Below are 23,864 nucleotides of genomic sequence, written 5' to 3' on the forward strand. Positions count from 1 at the left end.
CATGAGCATCGATCTGCGCAATTGGGAACCGAGGACATTTGTCACCCAAGTCAGCGAGTCTGACCACCCGATCCCGTTAGTCGCCTCTTACGACAAGCATGGGTTACTAAAGGTTCATTCTAACCCGGACCTTCACCGATGAGAGAGGTATTGTAGGGCCATGAAATATCTGATTGTATTAAGTGCCAATCTACTGGCATGGGACGGGCACAAAATATGTCATGTAATAATCGATTTTCGCTCCTGTATCTAAGTTGGTCAGTTTGTAACCAAAAACAATAACATTGCAACAGAATACATCTCTCTCTCACTGACTTCATGTAAATACTGTTTCTATTAGCACGTCAGCCTGCTAGTTCACCACTGACCCCGTGTACTGAATGACCCTCTCTTTCTCAGCAATATGTTCCATACGGCCGTGGCCTTCTGATGCCCGGTCCATCAGTTCCCATGATTATCACAACAGTATTCAGATCAATCAGCAGTAGTTCTTCAAGCGATGAAAACTACAGGCGCACAAGCTGAGTGAGTGAGTGAGATTGGTCTTAGCTGTATTCCAGCTCTGCCATGGCGGGGGACACCACACACGGACTTAGCGATTCCCCAATGTAAGGAATCGAACTGAGGATCGATTTGACGAACGAACGCTTTAAGCCTCTAGGCGACACCAATCGCCCGTAAAAATGATATGCATGAAGTAGGGGTATTCCGAATGATGGTTCCTTAAATGCAGCAATGAACAACTTCTCACGAACTCAACAAATGAATCCAAATGTTTGGCTCTGTATAAGGCAATGGACGACATGTCGAGGCCTAAACTAACGCAAGCCAAATATTTGGTTCTATATAAAGCTATAAACGATCCCTCTCTCGACCTGAGCGCTTTTCAAATGTTTGGTTGAGAATGAAGCAATGAATGACCAATGGAGTCGCTGAAGACGTATCACAGTGGGTGGATAAACGAACACAGATGATCGCTTCTCCAAAATTGCCGGCCATTTTAAAAACAGATTAAAACCGCATAAAACGGAAACTCTCATCAATATTTGTAACAGTTTTAAAGAGATAGCAATTTAATATCCCGTACAATGACAAAAAGTAGGAAGTCATTTTGCACTCTCTGTACTCTCCCCAATACAAGACATTCGATACCAAGGATATGCTTCCGAGCCTCGCCGCTGGTTAGAATAGCGCCTGCTCTTTGTAAAATCAGACTTGTGTATTTCAAAGATTTAATTAGAGAAATAGGCTGCTTTATCCCAAGTCTCCCGTGTGTCGTTAACGTCGGGAGGCAGGGTCGGGTAGTGTTTAACTTGAGAGTATTGTTCCGCCTTTCAGAGGAATCAGTGGCCTGGAAGAATCATCAGCCTGAACGTCACGGACAACGTTGCCCGGTTCGTGGTCACCTGTAAAAAACATTGTACGTTGTGGGTAAAATAATGTTGTTCGGTTGTTGTTTTACGGCGCACTCAGCCTTTTACAAGATGTGTAACAGATGTTTGCAAATTGTGAGTGAGTTTAGTTTTACGCCGCATTTAGCAATATTTCAGCAATATCACGGCGGGGACACCAGAAATGGGCTTCACACTTTGCACCTATGAGGGGAATCGAACCCGGGTTTTCGGCGTGACGAACGAGCGCTTTAACCACAAGGCTACCCCACCGCCCCATGTTTGAAACAACAACGGCCATAAATAATAAATGTTCAAGCAGACAATCCAGTGACTGACACATTTTGGATTCGCTGGCTTGAGTCTGAAACCCGTTCCTGTAATCTCCTCAAACGACAATCATGGATGATAAGTTGGACCTCAAACCCGGATGTTCACCGGTGGTGGTGAACTCATGGATGGACGTTCCTTTACACCACTTCAGCTGATGTATCTACACTTCTGTTAAACAGTTTACAAACTTTAGATATTCACAATTCTGTTTTCTTAACTCTATATTCCATCGGTATACATGTACTTTATCATGCAACAGCCAACCCCGCAGGCTGCTTCTTAGTCTGTCTCAGTCCCAGACCACACTATTCCGTCCAGCCATTTCTGCAATGATAAAGCCATGAATGAAGCAAATCTAGATTCCCTCCCGATCTAAATCTCCCTTCTCATTGATGCTCCTTTTCAAAGCCGCCTCCGTGGTGAAGTGGTTAGAACGTCCGCCCGGAGAGTGGAAGGTTCGATCCCCGACTGCGTCATACCAAAAGCCGTTAAAATATGGTCCTTGTTGTTCCCTGCCTGGCGCTCGGCATTAATGGGTAAAATAAGGACTGGTCGCCTCGGAGTCAGTATAATGTGTCTGAGTGGGGTATTCAAGCTTACTGCGGCATGGTATCTCAGTGAGCTAGCACTATAAAACCAGCATAAGTCTGGGTTAGAACAAGCAGCCACACATACACATACACATGCATGCACGTCGTCATATGAGCGAAATATTCTTAAGTACGACGTTAAACCCCATTTGATCTCACCTCCTTTTCAAATTAAAGGACTTGTTTGTTTCTATTAGAATTACATATATATATTAAATTATATATTCCGAGACTAAGCTGCTTCTCACACAACGAAACTTGATGCTTTAAGAGCATTAACCCAGTTCATTTTAATTGAGTTCTCAGTTTTGTTTTTGGTGAAGAAGTATTTTTTATATAGCTCAGATGTTTGTGGATTAAGCAATGGATTCGATACTGAAACTATCAACGTTGTAAACGATTCCTCGGTGGGTTGCGATCAAAACCTAATGACACAGTTTGCTTTGAACATGGAATATGTCCAATTTTCGTTTTTGCATTTAAACGAACAGTTAACTATCGGATTAAATTAATATATATTTCAAATAAATATTATATCTAAAGAGATTTTCTAATCTGCTATTACAAGCATCTAATAAAGTAAATGTAACAAAAGTGAAACAATTCCATTTTCAATTAGGCTTTGGGTTTCTGAGAGAATTACAATTTGTGTACCATAAATAATATCTATTGATGAATTTCAGATAAACATGAAATGTTCATTTGAGCAAGACTGGCACCTTATCTTGTTAATGTCTCAAAACAAGGCATTATTCTTTTGTAAAGGTGCATTAAGAACAGAACTCTATCTGATGAACATCACACCACATATCGTATGGCATGTACCCAATTTCGTTAAAGCTCTCATCATCTGAGACGGAATCTGGTAGATAATGTAATATCCCCTGGTGTCATAGATTGACTAATATGTGAAGAGTGATATTCTGAAGGTGAGTAGCATCTCATGATGATCTGTGTGGCAAGATATCCCTTTGTACACCTAACACAACAAAGGTATGCACTCTCATCTCCTGGTGTAAAATGAACCACTCAGTCTCATGTTTATCATGTTCATATCTAGAAAACATAATAATGTTGGTCTAAATTGGTCTTCACTAACCCATGCTTGTCGTAAGAGGCGACTGACGGCATCAGATGGTCAGGGTCCCTGACTTGGTTGACACGTCATCGTATCCCAGTTGCGTAGATCGATGCTCATGGTGTTGATCACTGGATTGTCTGGTCCAGACTCGATTATTTACAGACCGCCGCCATATAGCTGGAATATTGCTGAGTGCGGCGTTAAACAACAACCAATCCAACCAACTTTCTTTATCAGTGACGGTATTGCTTTGTGGCCGATTATATCGTCAGTGGCCTTCATTTTGTATCCTTAGGCTCATACGGATGTCATCATGGAGTTTGTATGCTTTATGTTCAAGCATTAGTCCACTACCGTCTGTTACAATCGAGTCTGGACCAGACAATCTGGTGATCAAAATGGAAGCAAGCTCCGCTCTATCGAGGTTCAAGGAAAAGTCATAAAGCCTGACCATAAGAAGGCCTCGTACGACCAGCATAGCTAGGTAGCAATGGACCTATCTGCATCCCGCAACCCAAAGCACACATCTTTGTGCTTCCGCTGCTTCGGGGGATTATTGTTTTCATTGAAAATAACCTGGTAATTCCGGTGGAATAATATTCTGAATAGGTCTCTGTACCCCGTGATTATCATAAATGACGGCCCATAATCCGGCGGGTTAACCGCACGATTGCCGTATCCAGACCGATCTCATTAAAATCACATCATTCACACCCACACATCTCGGCTTGAAAACTCGGGACTCAAGCCTATTGGCTGACGCGTCAGCTCTACTTTCTAATCAGCCAATCAGCGTTGTGGCTTCTAAATTGTCGGTACGAGTGAACTAAATATTCGAACTCGGCTGTCTCCGTGATCCTGGGGAATAAATTCAAAACTAAATCCAACTCAAACCAAGAATTATTTGCCAGTCCATATTGCCCAGTCTCTGCCACTAAAATCATATTTTGGTCTAAGCTTCAGTTGGATTTTTCAAACTATTTTGCAAATAAAACATTTTGAATGAGAAACATTTACTTCTGTTACTAAATATTTGTCTGTATTCAATTATCTGAAATCTGCATCTCGAGACGAACATAATCGACAAACGTCCGAGGAAGACAGTAGAGCGACGCCATTGTTGATGTTGCCTGGAGTTTAACTATGGGTGATTCGTTTTCACAAATCGTTATTTTTCGAAATGTCTTTTGAATGGTACACTCCATTAGGATTGGGCGGTCAAAGTTCACACAGGGTTCACCTGACGCGACCTCCCATTGGGTGTCCTCAGATCCGTTCACTGTGGAGGGTCGTATGGGGTGGAGGGTCGTATGGGGTGGAGGGTCGTATGGGGTGACAAAAAAGAATTTTAATAACATTGTGTCCAGGCTCAATTAATTATAGGTCGTTGCGACGGACCATGAAAACTGGTGAAGACTGGCGTAAAACAACCTTCTTTCGAAATTTTGTCCAGAAGTCAGTATTTGTCCCGTGTATAGATACCGAAATGTATTAAATGTTATCTAAAGTGCAGATATCGCTTTAGAAAGTAAAAGCACAATTTATAATAACAAATATAGGGCTATATAAAGTGTGTACTTCATTTTAGTTGTATTTTGGGTATTCGTGTAACGGGAAAAGTGCCTCACCTCACCTGTACAGTTTCTGGGACAGGTGCAAAAAAATTGTAGCATAAAATAACCCGAAGCTCACCTCAACTGATGATACCCAGTCAAACACACCCTCACAGGGGGTCCAGCGGAGATGAATTCTTATAGTTTCCTATGTGGGGTTTGATATATGTTACAATAATATATCCCCTATCGGGTATTATTTAAGTTTTAAATACTTTAACTACAGGTTTGTTTCCACAGCGCTCTCGTGGCGTACATCTCCATCCAATCTCTTATCTTTGACAGACACATGCAACCACGTGACTGTATCCAGCAAGATTTCCCCGACTTAAGTACAGTCCCATGTCATCGCTGTAGGGGGCGACATTCTCTTCGACCGATGTATGCCTTGTCTGGACAGCCTAACACTACACATACTAAGTTCAATACTATTATCTACTCGTTCAAGTCGAAGACCGCTGTTTGATTCCCTATGTTAAGTCAACGTGTAAGCTAGTTGGCGCATTTCACAAGGTGGACAGGCTACTGTCCAGCCATGTTCGGGGCGGACAGTCTCTGGATCTACGGACTGCAAGAACCATCGGTGCAGCTCATAGGCTTACGGCACAATAAAGGAACCATTCATATTCCAAAACAACCCGATTGAAAATGTAAAAATGATCTAATAAACAAAAACTGAAACTTTTTTGGAGATATTTCTTCTTTTTTGCCGAAGGCTGATAATGCTAAGAATGATTTCTGGAAAAGAAATGGTACGTAACGGTCACGTAATAGTTGTTACAGACTCAACTGTTTTCAGAAATATATTATGAACATTTATAACTCGTTTCCTGATTCTCTCGCTCTCACTGAAGCAACTACAGAATGGGATACACAATGAAACACTGGAACTTCGTCAGCGCGGTGAATCTTTTAGGACGATGTAACATGGTGGTGAGAACCCTAGCCGGCTATAACATTCCTATAACCTACTGGAGAACTCGTTTCTCATTTCGATTAACCTCTAAACTGCGTGTTCGCTGTTAGTCAGCATATATTATCACATTGGTAACACGGGGGTGGCTTCAGCCGGTGACACTGAAGATTTACCTGTTTAAGTGCACAGCGTCTCAGTAAACACAAACGACTCGCGTCACATTTCTCAATTGCTGATAGCTATTTGTCCAGACAACGCGACCACACTTCAAGAAATAAGCTACTAAGTGTCTGATGGCCCACGTAGTCGGGTACGACGATGCAGTCTCGACGGCATCTAAGCATACACCTTTCAGGAGGCCTGGGTCATTACTACAAACAGGAATCAAGCACCACCCGATTCTTACATATTTCTAAGGCTAATCTGTTAACTATGACATCTAGGATGGGTCTGACAAGCACTAACACCTATATCAGACTTGCCTACCCCCTTTTAAAGAAAATAGTAAGATCAGCTAAAAAATAGTATGGCAGGTGTATTTGATAGTAAGGCATGTTAATGTCAAGAAAAACATACAAAAACATAGCTGGTTAAAATGTCAATATAGCGTTTAATTGTCAATTAGTCAAATGTGGTGCCGATCTAATTGACGTTTAAAACGTCTCTTACTTTGAAATAAACTCTGCAAGCACTGTAAGATGCAAAGATTATTTATTTATAATGTTTTTGATGCGACTTCCGTTTTCAGTACTTTGTGTACCGTAAATGACTCTGTAAATTGCATGGGCATGTCTATATCTAGTATTCTACCACTTATTTGTAGAAGTCGTAAGGAATTTCAGTATGATTGTAAGGTCGTAATTTAGCACCAAAAATAGTAAGCCTTACGCCCAAATCGTACGGATAGGCAAGTCTGCTATATGCACATTTAATAAAACTAAAAGTTTCTCTTGGACGAAAATACACGGCGTTTGTCCACAATTCATACCACACTGCGAGCTGTCAAGTAAAGAAGCTTCTTCCCGTGTATAGCAAGTAGCAACTATTCGGGTTGGAAGCCCATGCTTGCGACTAATGACTAACATAATCCAGTGGTCAGGACTCGGTCACGTGGTTGGCGCAGGTCATCCTATCACATCAATACGAATCACGTGAATCACTGGATTGTTTGGTTTTGGTCTAGGTTCTATTATTTCGAAATATTGCAGACTGTCGCATTAAACAACAAACAGAACGAAACACACATATTTCAAACATGGCCATTAACTTTAGAAGACTCTTTTCTTTTCCGAAACTGGTATGTAGAAACACATGCATTATTTAGTTCACAAGTGAACCATTACTCCAGATTAGTTTACAATACTTTGCTTCCTTGTGTGAAACAAGACTATATATAATATAGTATGGATCAGACAATCCAGTGATCAATATTGTGAGCAATCAATCAGCCATTCCATGGTATCAGGACATACTATCAACCATGGGTCACCGAGGCTGACCACTCAACCCATCCTCTTATGACAATCAAGTTTTAACACAGGATCCCCACATTATTGCCTCTTATCACAAGCCTAGGTTACTGGGTACCTGTTCTCACTTCAACAGGTGACACCATAGGTTTGCAGGTCCATCTTGACAGCTACAAACACTCATATCCTTTTGAGACACAATAACTTAAACAGAACACATGATTACAGGTAAAACATGACCACAAATCCCCGTCATATTAATCTCAGCCCCGTTTACAGCACAAAAAACAACAAATACCAAGCAATAAACAACTCAAATACTTTACTGCTAGAAAATATACCTGATGTTGCCATCAATCACAAGGGTGAGCCCATACCTGAAACAGCAAAACTTCCACCTGCCACAATATTGTGAACTGGAAGGTCACGGTGACCTAGTAGTAAGGTCACCTGACCCACTCACCACAAGGAGCATTCTACACAGCCTGACACTACATTTATAACATAGTCCGGGAAATTATAAATGGATATTGAATAAACCATGAAGTCAACTATCAACTGTATTAACTATCAATTGTATTTAACTATCAGTTGTATTCCACTTTCAATTGTATTTCTACCAGAATAACTAGTGCTGGTTACTGATCATGTGAATGGACACAGTAGTAAAACAACTGCACCACCTTCAAGGTTTTATGTATGTGGATGTAAACCTTGACGAGTGTGTTATTTAATACTTTATTACCAATCAAATAATGCCATAAATGAGCAAGTCAATATTCGCCGTATAGCAAATCAAACATATCAAATAAGTAGATAATTTATTCAAATAAATATTTCCTCAAAATTAAAGGTATTTGTGCAATTTGAAACAAGATAATAAAACCATCAAACACACATTTACACACAGTCTTGTGGGTTGTGTCAGTGGTGCGAGGCTGATGATGCGAGACCAGTGATGTTGCGACAGCTGTAGATGCTCCCGAGATTCTCAGAACACAATGCATTCTCCGGAATATAGTCTCCTCCATAAGAATTAGGCACAATAAATGTCTACAACACATCTGCTTGTATATTACAAGTCCAATAGTAGAACTCGGGGGTCCTCCACTGCCGATTTTATTTTCCTCAGAAAGAGGACAGCCTCTCTCCCATCTACAAGTCTATGATCATAGGTGAGGGCTACATACATCATTGGGCGGATCTCCACCTGCAACGACAACAACATCAATCAACATCAGACTCACATAGGTGGACTCCTAACAGGTGGGCCCGCTGACTTATCTTACATAAGAGTGACATACTGATAGGTGGACTCCTAACAGGTGGGCCCGCTGACTTATCCTACATAAGGGCGACATACTGATAGGTGGACTCCTAACAGGTGGGCCCGCTGACTTATCCTACATAAGGGCGACATACTGATAGGTGGACTCCTAACAGGTGGGCCCGCTGACTTACCCTACATAAGGGCGACATACTGATAGGTGGACTCCTAACAGGTGGGCCCGCTGACTTATCCTACATAAGGGCGACATACTGATAGGTGGACTCCTAACAGGTGGGCCCGCTGACTTATCCTACATAAGGGCGACATACTGATAGGTGGACTCCTAAACAGGTGGGCCCGCTGACTTACCCTACATAAGGGTGGCATACTGATAGGAGGACTCCAAACAGGTGGGCCCGCTGACTTATCCTACATAAGGGTGGCATACTGATACTGACTTATCCCACGGGGTGACATACTGATACTGACTTATCCCACAGGGTGACATCCTAATACTGACTTATCCCACCGACTGACATACTGATACTGACTTATCCCACGGGGTGACATACTAATACTGACTTATCCCACAGGGTGACATACTGATACTGACTTATCCCATGGGGCGACATACTGATACTGACTTATCCCACGGGGTGACATACTGATACTGACTTATCCCACAGGGTGACATCCTAATACTGACTTATCCCACCGACTGACATACTGATACTGACTTATCCCACAGGGTGACATACTAATACTGACTTATCCCACCGACTGACATACTGATACTGACTTATCCCACGGGGTGACATACTAATACTGACTTATCCCACAGGGTGACATACTGATACTGACTTATCCCATGGGGCGACATACTGATACTGACTTATCCCACGGGGTGACATACTGATACTGACTTATCCCACAGGGTGACATCCTAATACTGACTTATCCCACCGACTGACATACTGATACTGACTTATCCCACAGGGTGACATACTGATACTGACTTATCCCACGGGGCGACATACTGATACTGACTTATCCCACGGGTGACATACTGATACTGACTTATCCCGCGGGGTGACATAGCAAAAGTCTGACGTCCAACAGGTTGGAGCAACGTTCATTACACAATTATGTGCCAGTTTGTTTCAGCTTTACTGGAATAATAATCCCTGGGATCCCCCTTTGTATGGTCGGGCCTGTCCGTCCGTGATGAACAGCCCGGTGAATGCAGCCAGTACTCCACACTGACTTGTATGAGTGAGGAGAATATTGATAAACACTTCTTCATTCAAATGCCTCAAGCAGGCTAAAAGTATTGGCTTGGTATATCATGACATGAGCACAATGGAGTAATCTTGAGCTGGTGGGCTAGTGGAATTTTGAAGGCTGCTCAAGAGACAAGGTACAAGGTCCAGTAACAGCCCTAGTTACAATGGTGTGGGATCATGTTACCTTCCCATCCAGAGCGACCGGACGCTGGAAGACTCCATGCATGCCGAGGATGGCAGACTGGGGAGGGTTGATGATTGGGGTGCCGAACATGGAACCAAATACACCGCCGTTGCTGATGGTGAAGGTTCCGCCATCCATATCCTCTACCGCCAAACTCCCTGATCTCGCCTGCAACAAACACAGCACTGTCTGGGTAGGTCCACAAAACACTGGATTTAATATCAGGCCACACGACAGCTGGAACTATATTTGATTATTTCAGTCTGTGAGTGCACCAACTGCAGTGTTTACTATGGCAAACTAACACAGTCTTGGACGTCAGTGAATCTCACAACATTCTTGTTTCTGTACACAAGTAATGAGCTGTTAAAAACTGCATCTACAAAACATTTACTTTCGATCTTAGCACTAAGATGTTCATAACTCTTAACATAGAATTATTTTGCTCCAAGATCGCCTGGAGGTACGGAGACTTAAAACATCTCTCTGAAAAACAATAATTATCTTAGGTTATGACATTTCGTTACAAAGCAACTATCACTTCTCAATATCCAAGTAAGTATAAGTGTATATTGAACGCTAATCACCATCAACTGACCGACATGTTTGCTGTAGACCTACCCTCTCTCCCAGGTCATTTATTGTCTTCTCTATGTCTGCATAGTTCATTCTCTCCACATTTCTAATAACTGGAACAACTAGGCCCTGAAATAGCACAGACACGTATATTAGTTAGTGAGTGAGTTTGTTTTTACGCCGCTTTTAGCAATATTCCAGCAATATCACAGGGCACCAGAAATGGGCTTCATACATTGTACCCATGTGGGGAATTGAACCCTGGTCTTCGGCGTGACGAGCCAACGCTTTAACCACCAGGTTAACAGACATATGTTAAGTATTGTAGCTTACTTTCACAACTTTGCAAACTTTGAAAGATACTCTGAACAATACTAAACAGTATTTATTGACAATTAGACTGTTGCAAATGTTCAGTATTGGACATAGTTACGGTTCACATATATTCATTCCTTATCTTTGCAAAAGACAGCTATTCTATCTCTCAACAAACAAAATCAAGTTACTCCCTTGAAGAGTTCCAAACCCATACTCACCTTAAAGAATTTACCCATCCATCTCTCCCTGACCCAACACATACCGTTTCCCTTGACCCCCACCCACTCCCAGCCTCACCCCCACCCACCCACTCCCTCCCTCCCTGACCCCCACAGTCCAATGGTCCATGTTGTACCTTGGGTGTAGACACAGCAACACTGATGTCTACATAGTCTCTATACACAATTTCCATATCGTCTATAACTGCATTAACCACAGGTTGATCTTGAAGGGCAAACGCTGATGCCTTAACGAAAGCAGACATGAATCCCAACTTGATCCCAAACTTCTTGAGGAAGGCCTCCTTGAACTGGGCTCTCATGCCCATCACATTGCTGGAAAACAACGCCACACACAGGCAGTCAGTACACAGGGTCTAAGGGCAAGGCAGTTCTATCAAACGATATACATGTATGTGGCTGACGAAAATATTTTGTGACATAACTATTTTCCCTGAGCTTCAAACTTACATTCGTGCAACAGGCTTCTTTCAACATCCTTTAACATGCTACAAGTGGATTCATCAAGAAACTGTCCCTTACATGTCAGTTACTACCCTCTCATAGGCTACGGTGAGAAGACGATGTTTACCTAAAGTAAGATTATTGGGCCCTACTCAACAAAAACATTTTTGTGCTACTACTATCTTAAGTCTTTGTTTAACTATGGAAGTTACAACCATCTTAGCATGAAGATTGTGGAACAGGACCATGGGCTATACTACCTCATGTCAATCTCATTGAAGGTGGTCAACATGGCACAGGTGTTCTGGGCATCCTTCAGCCTCTGGGCAATCCGCTGCCTCATCCTGTTCATCTTCACCTGTAACGCCACACACAGACTTATAAATACATGCTGTTCAACACAAGACAAAACAAGACAAAACGGTTTGCTGTGTTTACATTGTCAGTTTGATTCAGTTACAATTCATAGGAAAATTAAAGCCTTAAGAACTGTTTCAGAATTTCAGCCCTCGCATGTTACTAATTAAGGACGACTTCCATCATTGTATTTTAACTTGTCCACAGGAAAATTCACTTGACTTGGGCTACCTTGACTTTGGTGTAGCTGGGGACGCCAGGAATGGGCTTTACACAACCGAACAAGCCAGACATGTCAGCATCCCTGGCCGTCAGGGAACGAGGACATGACACCTGCTATGTGGTGGAGCCTCACATCACTTCCCTGTATAGTCAGCCAGTACCACAGCATGACAGGCTGCCTGGGACCTATCCAACCCTAGAGTGATGTAGACTCACCCTCTGTTCTCCTCTTGCTCCACTCGTCATGTCCATAGGAGGAGCTGATGATGGGGTAACCTTGATAGAGGAGGTCGGGGTGGAGGTCACAGGGGCCCTTGGGACAGAGGGAACTGGGGGTGGGGTGGTGGGAATGGGGCCTGCTGATGGTGGGGGGGGAGGGGTGGGGGTGGTGCAGCAGCTGGTGCAGCTGCAGCTGCAGGAGCTTCAGCCTTGGCCGCTTTTGGGGGAGGGGCTTCACCTACAAAAAGAATGATCCAAATCAAACTTCAACACAAATCTGTCAACCAATTCAATTCAATATACCTTACTACCTGTTACACAAGTCATTGTTACATCTACTTGAGACCAATAGTAATCTGGGTTGCTGTCCATTCCGACATAGAATCCCAATGATAATTAGGAGATTCCTGTCATTCAATAAGGGGATCATTCAGATCTTACCAGTGATTTTGATCTTGAAGAGTTCCTGTCCTGCTTCGACAGTTCCACCATCCTCCACAAGTAACTCCTCGATGATGCCCGCCACAGGAGCAGGCACAGGGATGGAGGTCTGGACAGAGAGCATGTGACATACAGAAGGAGGGACTCAGTATTGGCATGTGTTACTGCTATACCTGGCCCTTCAGGTTCTTCTCAAACACTACCTTCATTTAAAGATTCCAAACTTTACAAATAATTGGGTGTGGGGCGTCTGAGTTTTGTTCTGGTGCTATTTCAACCTGCAAAGCCTGAAGATTTTGAATTTCGACGTTACAACTATGGCAAGGAAAACTTCCATACTTAATTTTTAACACTGAATGATGAAACATTAATTTCAGTTTTGGAATTTATGCAGACATGTGTTGCAGGCAAATCCTCAGTCATGATTACACACCTTGTCGGTCTCAATCTCAGCAACAACATCATCCTCACTCACGAAATCACCAACAGCTGAAATACAGTCAGAATATCACAATATCAACAAAAGAAAATGATCCAAGTACTAGTGTGAAGAATTGACAACAGTGCTCAAAGACTGTCGCCAGTCCTGCTTGATCATGAGAAAAATGTTTTCTGTGTCTGTTTTTGGTGAGACAAATTCTGTTCCTGGGTGTTGTAAAACTTCAACACAGAGCACTTGTCCAGAATTATGGCCATCAAATGCTACTACGAAGATGACAACCACAGGTTTACTAGTCCTCAGCACATTTTAGTAGTCGCAGGCCAGCAGGCTAGCACAATTTTAATCCAGTCACTATGGATTCATCACAAGATTCCAATGAATGTGTTCCTGGCCTGATGGACGCTTACACCTCAAAATGGTTTATGAATGTTTCATCAGCCTTTTTCATACCTGTTGGTATAATAGGTGAGAAGTGGCTGATAATTCTTCATAGTCCGAACTATACAGATCATAACATGCTGAAGCTACAGAAACTGTTGACCCAAACTGATCAGTGTGTGTTCATATTGGCGGTGCATAAAGAAGATGTCACTTGTGTGAACCTGAAAATCTATGTATAACTTGTGCACGTGTGAGGATACAGGGACTAGTATGTGTCTATATAGGAATGTGGGAATATGAGAATATGTTGCCTGTCGATGAAAAGATAGGAATGTGGGAATATGAGAATATGTTGCCTGTCGATGAGAAGATTGGAATGTGGGAATATGAGAATATGTTGCCTGTCGATGAAAAGATAGGAATGTGGGAATATGAGAATATGTTGCCTGTCGATGAAAAGATAGGAATGTGGGAATATGAGAATATGTTGCCTGTCCATAAGAATATTGGAATGTGGGAATAGAACAGTTATAGCTTGTGTATGAGAAGACAATGGCTACTGGGCATATGACACAAAAACTAAACAGCTGAGAAAATGACTCACCTTTTTCCCACCTGATATCTCCCTCTGTTACGGACTCCGCGAATGGAGGTGAGTTCACTGTTCTCATTTCCTCATCTGCAAATACATCCAATACACAAACGAACATTTGTATAGTTCAACATCATGATAAGCTACCTCGCTTGCACATAAGTTATCAAATCTAATTTTGAAAAACAACTGCACAAGACACAAATAAATGTCAGTCAGACAATGATGGTGTTGCTTATCACAGTGAAAGAGGCCGCCTCCTGCCACTGCCGGGGCCATCTATAGGAGTAAGCTAGTACTTACATCGGACAGACGAGGTCTTGAAGGTTCTAGCTGGTACCAATCCACCTGATGATGTCAGTGACTGACTGAAACACAGCAGTGAGAGACCTCAATACATTCAAGGTTGTTAACAATTCCACACAAACATCAAGGTATGACAGCTCAATATTCCATAGCTGTAATTTAGATTATGAGCAATAGAGTATCAAATTGGCTGTTAACGTACTGACCCTAAGTAGACAGCTCAGGAATGTTTGTTAGAAATGAAATCATTAGTATTTCAACAAAGCACTCTACACTAAATCCTGTTTGTGGGGATTTACTGTAAGATCACTGTCAACACCCACACAACCACCCACACAATCAGTTGAAATTCCTCAACAAGCAGGACAATGCCTTGCAGTCAAATGAACAGTGAAACATATAGAGAAACAATGCCTGACTGTCTTTCTTACAGCGGCTCAACATTTCACCCTTTCAAAAACACTTCACTAATTACTTGGCCTGGCTATCTCTATACGTCACATACATCGATTATGATTCACAAATACTGATCGACTATCGATATTGGAGGATAAAAAACAATGAAAAACTAAAATATATCACTAGTGACACATTACGATGGATTACTAACAAATATAGTTCTAAACATAAATTAGAAGCGGCCATGAATATGAACATAAACTTCATTTGTTGTGTGTGAAAATTACTTTATTCGTCACAATAGTTTATGTAACATACTATCAATGACATAAGTTTCATATCTATAATTCTGCCCATCAACGATATTTCTGATTATCGATTTTTCTAGCCAGCCATACTAATTACATACGGATCATTCTCCAAGAAATACTGATGAATACCAAGAACTAGCCTAACTATTAACACAGATAAATCTATATTAATAATATGGGCAGATACTAAGAGAGTGTTTCCATGCAGAAGTGTGACCAAATGGTGTTTGTCAAAACTAATCAATAACTAGTTCTGCTGTGGTACAATCCAGTTGACATATGGTACAGTTTCAAGGAATGACGCGTTATCAGTGCATGCAGTCATAGTGTGCAGCCAACATATCATCCCGTTATCGCGAGTGATAACAGCCCTCAGATGTCAAGGAGGAAGAATCACCCCCATCTTCACCTGCCCTGGATATATATGTCTTTTGATGGACAGGTAGCCATACCCAGCTGATGGTTGAAAACATCAACCACCCACGTCTATCACTCAACAAGTAATGCCTATATATACCACGTAGTTAGCAATCTTTAATTAACACTACTGATACAGCAACAGGGACAAAGTCACATTACACGGCCCTAATCTTCTTTATTATCTTGCCGCAGCTTCTTAAGAATGCAGCCTTTGATCAGTTGGCGTAATACGTAATATTAGCTGTCACATCTAGGTGCAGGGTTCACACAAAGGCAAACCAGGTAAGGTGCATTATTAGAATGTTTATTGACGTTTCAAAATCTGTGTAACAGGTTACTCACATGTAAATGGGTGGGTGAATGAGTGAGTGAGTGAGTGGCGAAGAGTTTTGCTGCTATAGTAGTAGAATAAAGGGACAACCTCATTTCTTCTGCTAACATTAGGGTTGTAACAAGCACCAATGCTTCATTCCAGATCATTTATTAATCAATGAACAGCTATTCCGCGAATCTATATGCTGGAATTATGTGATGCGAGTCTAGGCCAGTGGTTGATAACATGAGCATTACTCCTGCCACGGAACACAATGAACACAATGAAGGAGTAAAGATATACATGTACTCCGGAACATTTTGTTCCTCATAATAATGAAGTTGACATCCGTAAAAACTCATTTGCTTCTGTGTATCACTTCTAAATTCAAACTGTTGAAACTTTTATTAAATATGTATAAACAGCAACTAATTTCTAGACTAGGACATCAGCATCTGCTGACAATGAAACTTGATAATAAAAACAGAATAAGGCACAATAGTTGAGACAACCAGCCCGAACTTGGCTCTTTGCATCATTTTCAGTAAAATATATGTGGACTGTTATTGGCTGATCTTACCAGCCGAACACAATTTTCCTAGACTGAGTCTTTATACAAGCTGATCAAGTTGAGGACTGCCATAAGTCTCTGAAGTTCACCTGAATTATGAAGAAATAATGACAATGTTTTCAATTTGGATTGCAAGTTTTTTGAGACATCTAAGCTGGGGAATTTTAAGGGGGATTTCACAGTGTACCTGTGTTGGAACTGAACCTGTTGCTGAAGATGTAACAACCAAACCCTATATTTTAGTTTAGGTCTTTTGAGGTTTGAATATCAAACATTGCTTCAGATAAGGAAGCGCAAGGTGGTTATCCCGAGTTTCATGTGAAAGGTATTATGAGAGCTAGTAGAACATTAGACTTTTGTTGGATGGACTTTATCAGGTTAAGCTAGATCACTGACCACAAGAATGAACAGGGTATGAGTTGAGGAAACTACATCCCAACATCCAGGTCGACCTGAGCATGGGTGGTGGTGCTGGGTTGAGGAAGTATGTTCCAGGCCTGGTGTGGTCAATACGCGTGTCAACTTAAACACTCGCTAGGAAGCATGATACACAAAATCACAACACATGTTGTATTGGAGGAAACAAAATCATCCAGCTTTTCTATATTACGAAGTGTCTACAAATACATTTGCTCGGCTGTACAAAACATATCCATTACACTGTATACCCAGGGTGCAGTGACACGTCACTCACTATTCTAACACAATGCATTATAAGATTTATAACACACTGATGAAGTGAAATTGATTTTGGCCGACTTACTGTGAGTCAACAGCTGCCCATAACGTAGACAGAGCCCTGCAGGATGGGGCTGAAAACACAACACAGACAGGAAACAAGGGGGCAATGTCACGCACTTGTATTGTAGGACATGTGAAGATCCCTGTCAGAACTGGTCTTCGGCTACAGATGCATGTAGTAAGAGGCGTTTAATGGGGGGCTTGCTCACCTCCCGATGCATATCATCGTATCCCAATTGCGTAGATCAATGCTCATGATGTTGATCACTGGGTTGTCTCGCCCACACTTGATTATTTACAGACTGCCATCATATAGCTGGAAAATTGTTTTCACGATAAACAACAGACACTAACATCACAGGAGAATGTTGAATGCACCCTGTCTTCTATCAATCTACTCTGTGTGTGTGCGTGCGTCTGTATGTAGGTCCGTGTTGTGTGTGTGTGTGTGTGTGTGTGTATGTCCGTGTGTGTGTGCATCTGTATGTAGGTCCGTGTTGTGTGTGTGTGCATGCGTCTGTATGTAGGTCCGTGGTGTGTGTGTGTGTGTGTGTCTGTATGTAGGTCCGTGTTGTGTGTGTGTGTGTGTGTGCATGTCTGTATGTAGGTCCGTGCTGTGTGTGCGTCTGTATGTAGGTCCGTGCTGTGTGTGTGTGTCTGTATGTAGGTCCGTGTTGTGTGTGCGTGCGTCTGTATGTAGGTCCATGTTGTGTGCGTGTTTGTGTGTCTGTATGTAGTTCTGTGTTGTGTGTGTGCGTGCGTCTGTATGTAGGTCCATGTTGTGTGTGTGTGTGTGCGTGTGTCTGTATGTAGGTCCGTGTTGTGTGTGTATGCGTGTGTCTGTATGTAGGTCCGTGTTGTGTGTTGTCTTTGTATCTACAATATTCCAGCTACATCATGGCTACCTATAAATAATCCAGTATGGACCACACAACCCTGTGACTGACGAGACAAGCAATGATCCATGGTGTCATGGTTCGGTGACATGCCATCAACCAAGCCTCCCCTGCCACTATGTTACCTCTTACAACCAGCATAGGTAACAGCACTTCGATCTCTCCAACACTTATCTGGGCCTGCTGAGAGCAAATGCCAGTACATATCCAAATAAGAATCATATATTTCCCAGTTGTTGTTAGACAGTAATAACAAAATGTTATGGTCTTGCACAGATGACCAAATTGGTAATATCTTTTTCAAATAGGCTGTAAAAAGCTGTTAGTTTGGAAAAAGGATCTGAAATTTAGATAATTCATTTAAGAATATTGTTTTAAGAATCAACATATTTGAAACAGCACAGTTACTATTGTTAACAACAAGTTAAGAACAAATATACAAATCCAGTTTCTGTAATGATAAACAGGGTAACAAACAACAAACCACATATTCTCTGGTATGATCACAAATGCTAAACAACGATTGGGGCCTAAACTTCCAGGGTTGCAACAAGTCAAATTAAGTGTGCATTCTATCCATATATAGAGAATTTACATATGGCAAGCATCAATAAACTATAACAGAATTGTGTAACTTATACTGAACGAGCTAACATATATATTAATAAAGTCACATTATCTGATTAGAAGATATTGACTAACGGGAACATATAATAAACTGAATGTCACCTAAACTTATTGCTTGGAACTGTTGTTCATCTTTTTCTAATAAAAAATATTCCCGGCAAACTGTAAGACCTGATTGTACAGCACGAAAACATCAATATGTATCCCACTGTATTCTGATTGCAGTGTTTTGTTAAGATACTGTCTCAACTCAATGTCACTGGCAACATATTGCTCGTTTCAGACAATGAGCATCAGTCTGTCAGTCTTTTTTACACGTTCATAATGCTACAGCCATTCGAATTTCAAAGTCATCACATCGGAATTGTTGGCTGCTCACCAAACCATCTATTTATTTTTCAGGTAAGTTTGAATAAAAACAGGCAAAAAACATTTTTTTTTATCCTTAAATGTTTCACTTTTCAAATTTTGATGGAATGGAATGACGACTAGCTTCAGATATGATGAAAACTCCAATACCCTGGGTGAAATGAGGGGGTGTTTGGGATCCAGGTATTTGTTGTAAGGGTATGTCCATACAACGTCACTACTTTTGAAGACAAACAGTTGCAATGGGAAGGTCACCAACGAGCAATACTTAATTTCCACAAACACCTTTATTTAAATGAATTTTGTATGATATAATTACCACGGAGTTCTTGAGGCAAACCCACCAGGACCTGTAATACACAATCACAATGCATCATATTCACCAAACTGTTATGACAAAAATAAACATCTGCCAACTGGTTTCATTTTGAGAAAAGATCGAAGGCCAAATAAAAAAAATGTTGTGGTTCCGATTACACCTCTGTAAAATTTAGGGTAGGTAGGTAGGATTTTTAATATTTATTTTACATTTTTTTTAGAAGTAAAGTACAAACTAATAACACATTTATCAATGTGTAATTGTTTATTCACCAAGCTTCCAGCCATCATGTCAACTTTCTCTATCAGAATGACCAATGTCCATCTTTGCCGGGGAAAAACAATGGTATCTGAGAGCTTATTTTATTCATACCGCTAAAAAAAATAGGGTCGGCACCAGAATTGATGGGTTGGTAGGGTAATCGGAACCACATTTTTTTTTAGGCCTAAGGATCCTTGAATACTACGATAGTTAATCTGTCATAGTAATGTCATAGAATTGGGAACTCCATAACTGACAGATTAACTACAGGCATAGTAATGTGATAGAATCGGGCACTCCATAACTGACAGATTAACTACAGTCATATGAAAGAATCAGCTGGTCCTTAACTTGTTTTGAGAATTATTTAATGCATTCAGCCTAATCTCATCTTGAGTCAGTACTTAGCGCGGTTGCTTGGGGACATTACCAGCAAATGTCACACTAGCTCCTCACTAACTCACACAGACTAGCTGAACATGCATGAAGTCGAACAGAATCTGGGATCGTGATATCTTGATAAACTATCACACTGACACGAACAACCGCAAGCAACATGACAGATATACTCATTATGTTGTAAACATACATATTATACAATAAACATACATGACGTCCTGTTACACCTACATATTAACTTGAGAAACCAGAGTACATAGACAGGCGTAAAGTTGTAGTGACTTGGTGTGGGGATTGGCTACAATACTGTCAACAATGGCATTTGTGTGAGACAGCCACGGAGTGACCAGCACACCAATGTGTGAGGAGACGACTCAATCAGACTTTTAATCTTGTTCTGTTTGATTGTGGGACATCTCGAGGGCGGACACTAACCAGAACCTATATTCAAGCACAAACATCACGGAAACAAAGCATGGGCTTCTAGCTAATAAGAGTTGCCAGGTTTACAAATATTGTCAAAGTCTGACCTAAGAATTCTAACAACTTATGCAAATGAGATGCCTAGCGGGATTAATTCCAACTGCCACGGCCTAAATCCACCATTATCAAGTGCAAGTGGGAGTTATGTGTTGTAGAGCTTACAGCTGGCAATCTCTGCATTCCCTTCCCCTGCACACAGGCAGTTAGGATACCCGACAGACAACGCTGTCCAAACAAAAGGTCACCAACTTTCCCGCCTTCCGCGAATTGCAGCGCCTGGTACTAAGTAAACCGTGCACTCACTTGACCAAGCAATGTTTGACGACTAATCGCAGGAAAGTCTCTTATCCATGCGGTGGTTGTCTTCGGGTACAAGTTGGCGGCAAAACCCCTCAAGTTAAACACCCCCACAAATCAGCAAGCCACCAGTATGTCTACATCATCCCACAAACTCAACAATCCCTTCACATGTGGCAATGAAATCTTTGACGGTGCACCTCTCTACTCAGCTAGGTAAACTCTTCATGAAAACACGGAGAACATTCTGTGTGGGACCAACGTCCCGGCAACTACATCCCTGTTGGTAGAAGGTGACTTCACTCACAGGAGTCAACTGATAGGGCACTGGTGGAACCACAGAGAAACATGAAGTATTATCAACTGGGATAAAATTATACAGCGTGTGACCATTGCCACTAGCCAGCAGTAGCATATGTAATTACTATGAAATACCCATGACGTGTGAATTAAATACCTTAACTGAAAACCAAAATATTTTGTCAACCAACTAATGAATATACAGAAAAAGAAACAATAATTCACATAAAAAAAACTCTTGGCATGGTAGGCTAGAAAAATACAACTGAACCCAGCACGCATTGTTACTTCAAAGCTTTGTTACAGCTGTTGTAGGGGCAAAAAGACATAACTGTTCATTTATGGAAGCTTGTCTTTTATCTTCAGTGTTGAGGTCTGGTGGACAAAAGTGTTCACATTCTTTTACGATTGTAAAAATATGGTAGTTGAGGAAATAGGATACATGACTAAAATGAAACAACTGATGCATATTCATTTTCACTCAGCCCAGCTGCTGTATCCAGTAACCACTGACCCATAGCATGCTTAGACATCAATAGCCAATCAGAACACACAAATACATACTTGTAAACATTCACACTTTCAATAATAGGTCATTTTCTGCATTGGTTTCTCCTTTAATACCATTAGGTGACATATAGTAATTCGCTATAAAACTAAACCCTTGCCATCAGGTAACACACACTGACACAATGTGGCTGACATATTTGCTGCTTGTGGTACTGTGTTTAGAGGAGGGGAGACAACTTGTGCTTGATCTCTCCTAAATCAATCATATTTCAGCAGAGCATCCAGGATATAAGGATTTTGTTATACCAATTGATTATATCCAAAATATACAATCCACAGTTCGACCTACCGAAAGTCATAATTTATTGAAAATAAAGATATCTGTGAAACATCATATACACAGAGTAATGTGTGGAACATTAATCTAACATTTCTCCATTGTTTACACTGTACCAAATCTGTAGCATTAATAAATCATAACATATGTTTAGTTTGACTGATTCAACAGAATGTTAAAAGTAATTTACATTTTCCAAGCACATAAGAATTTTTTTAAAGTTGGCCCATTTAACATGTCTGAGCACATAATGATGTCGAGCTCTAAATGATCCTTCATTCACATTGAAGAGGATGATTCTATTAAATAATTATTGTGGACATGTCATTCATGAAGACAAAACACAAAGAGAGGGTAAATTACCTTTCAATTTCACAACATGTTTATTAATATTCATCATCAAGATAGCATTGATATTGTTTTGACAATGAAATGACAGATCTTTACAAAAACAAGACACCTTATACCTATAGATTAACCATGTACTGTAAATGTGATTTTGCTGAACATTTTCAGTTACATTTCCGTAACTAATGAGTACAATGAATAAACATAGTAACCAACTACTTTTTTCAATGTCACAAACTGGGTTGGACAGTGACCTACAAAATTTGGGGTCCTAAGAACCCCTAATTACTAATTTCAAGGGTGTTTACAAGAAATTTCAACGTTCTGTTAAGTAATGTAATAATGCAGTGTAAATTGTAATTCAAGATGTAATAATTACGTTCATAACAGAAACTATATACTCTTGTCAAGAATTAGAACCATAAATAGTATTGGACCCTGGCAAACTTCAGTATACTCATGCAACCTCACACTTCGTGGCAGGATTGCAACTGACCCTAATCTATTATCATGTCCAAGGCAGGTCTGTCCTCATTTGACAGGGGGCTAAATGATATTGACTGCACCAAGAGATGAATCTGTAATCTACTGTAAATAATCAGCAGATCACACATCTGTCTAATGTGCAAACACTTTCCTTTTACCTTTCTTCCACTCACGAAGGTCATTTCACTTTATATTTTCCAAATATTTCCAAACAGTTGGGTGGATATTTACTCAGCCGGTGTATGATGAAAAACTTTCATTTATTGCATTGTGAACTTGGTCAGAATATAATCCCATGGGCTGATGTATAACATTAAATATACTACTTAATGCATGTGGGTTTACTTTTCTGTAAAGGTAAACAGATTTTCAAGGGCACATATTTACAAATCGGTACATTTTCCCTGTGAATGTCATTTTGACTTTGACAAGCCCTCCCAGGAAACCGGATTGTTTGGAGCTTTCATCTTGCGATCAGACACCTGCATCTACACGAAAGCTAACATCCAAATTACAGGGGTCGAAGCATTTCATAACTTGCCTTAGGCGTCCTTTGGGTTGCTCTACAAGACGTTAAAAACCTAGTACATTGCGGTAAATACCGCAGTCTTGTCGAAAGCATGGCGGTCGTCCGTACTTCCGCTGCGCATGCGCAGTTTACAGGAGAGGTCACAGGTCAGAGTTGGGAGGTTCCCCAATCAGATAAGTTGCTTATTGTTCTTGAAGAGAGCTACACTAAGTGCGCCGAGACAAGCGGAGTACAGAGTCCAAGAGACGGGCAGCATCGATGGATTAAAGGTAAGACACCTT

The 23,864-nt window shown here is 41.1% G+C and overlaps 2 protein-coding genes across 2 annotated transcripts in view; one reads left to right on the forward strand and one right to left on the reverse strand.

Annotated features, from left to right (window-relative positions):
- Positions 1–7,698: 7,698 nt before the first annotated feature.
- On the reverse strand, positions 7,699–23,691 carry LOC124279416 (dihydrolipoyllysine-residue succinyltransferase component of 2-oxoglutarate dehydrogenase complex, mitochondrial-like). Its single transcript, XM_046715238.1, is given in 14 exon segments — positions 7,699–8,603; positions 10,131–10,298; positions 10,752–10,835; positions 11,380–11,578; positions 11,968–12,065; positions 12,503–12,664; positions 12,667–12,743; positions 12,947–13,055; positions 13,380–13,435; positions 14,374–14,448; positions 14,665–14,729; positions 17,445–17,493; positions 19,634–19,664; positions 23,596–23,691. Coding segments are annotated over 14 exon segments (1,389 nt in total). The 5' UTR covers positions 23,677–23,691; the 3' UTR covers positions 7,699–8,468.
- The window catches only part of LOC124279415 (homeobox protein prospero-like), a 31,693-nt gene continuing 31,503 nt past the window's right edge, over positions 23,675–23,864 (forward strand). The window contains exon 1 of the mRNA XM_046715236.1: positions 23,675–23,852. Within this exon, the coding sequence (XP_046571192.1) occupies positions 23,675–23,852 (178 nt within the window). The remainder of the gene's footprint in view (positions 23,853–23,864) is intronic.

Source organism: Haliotis rubra, unplaced genomic scaffold, assembly GCF_003918875.1.
Source record: "Haliotis rubra isolate DU_JTF1 unplaced genomic scaffold, ASM391887v1 Scf25, whole genome shotgun sequence".
Classification (NCBI taxonomy): Eukaryota; Metazoa; Mollusca; class Gastropoda; order Lepetellida; family Haliotidae; genus Haliotis; species Haliotis rubra.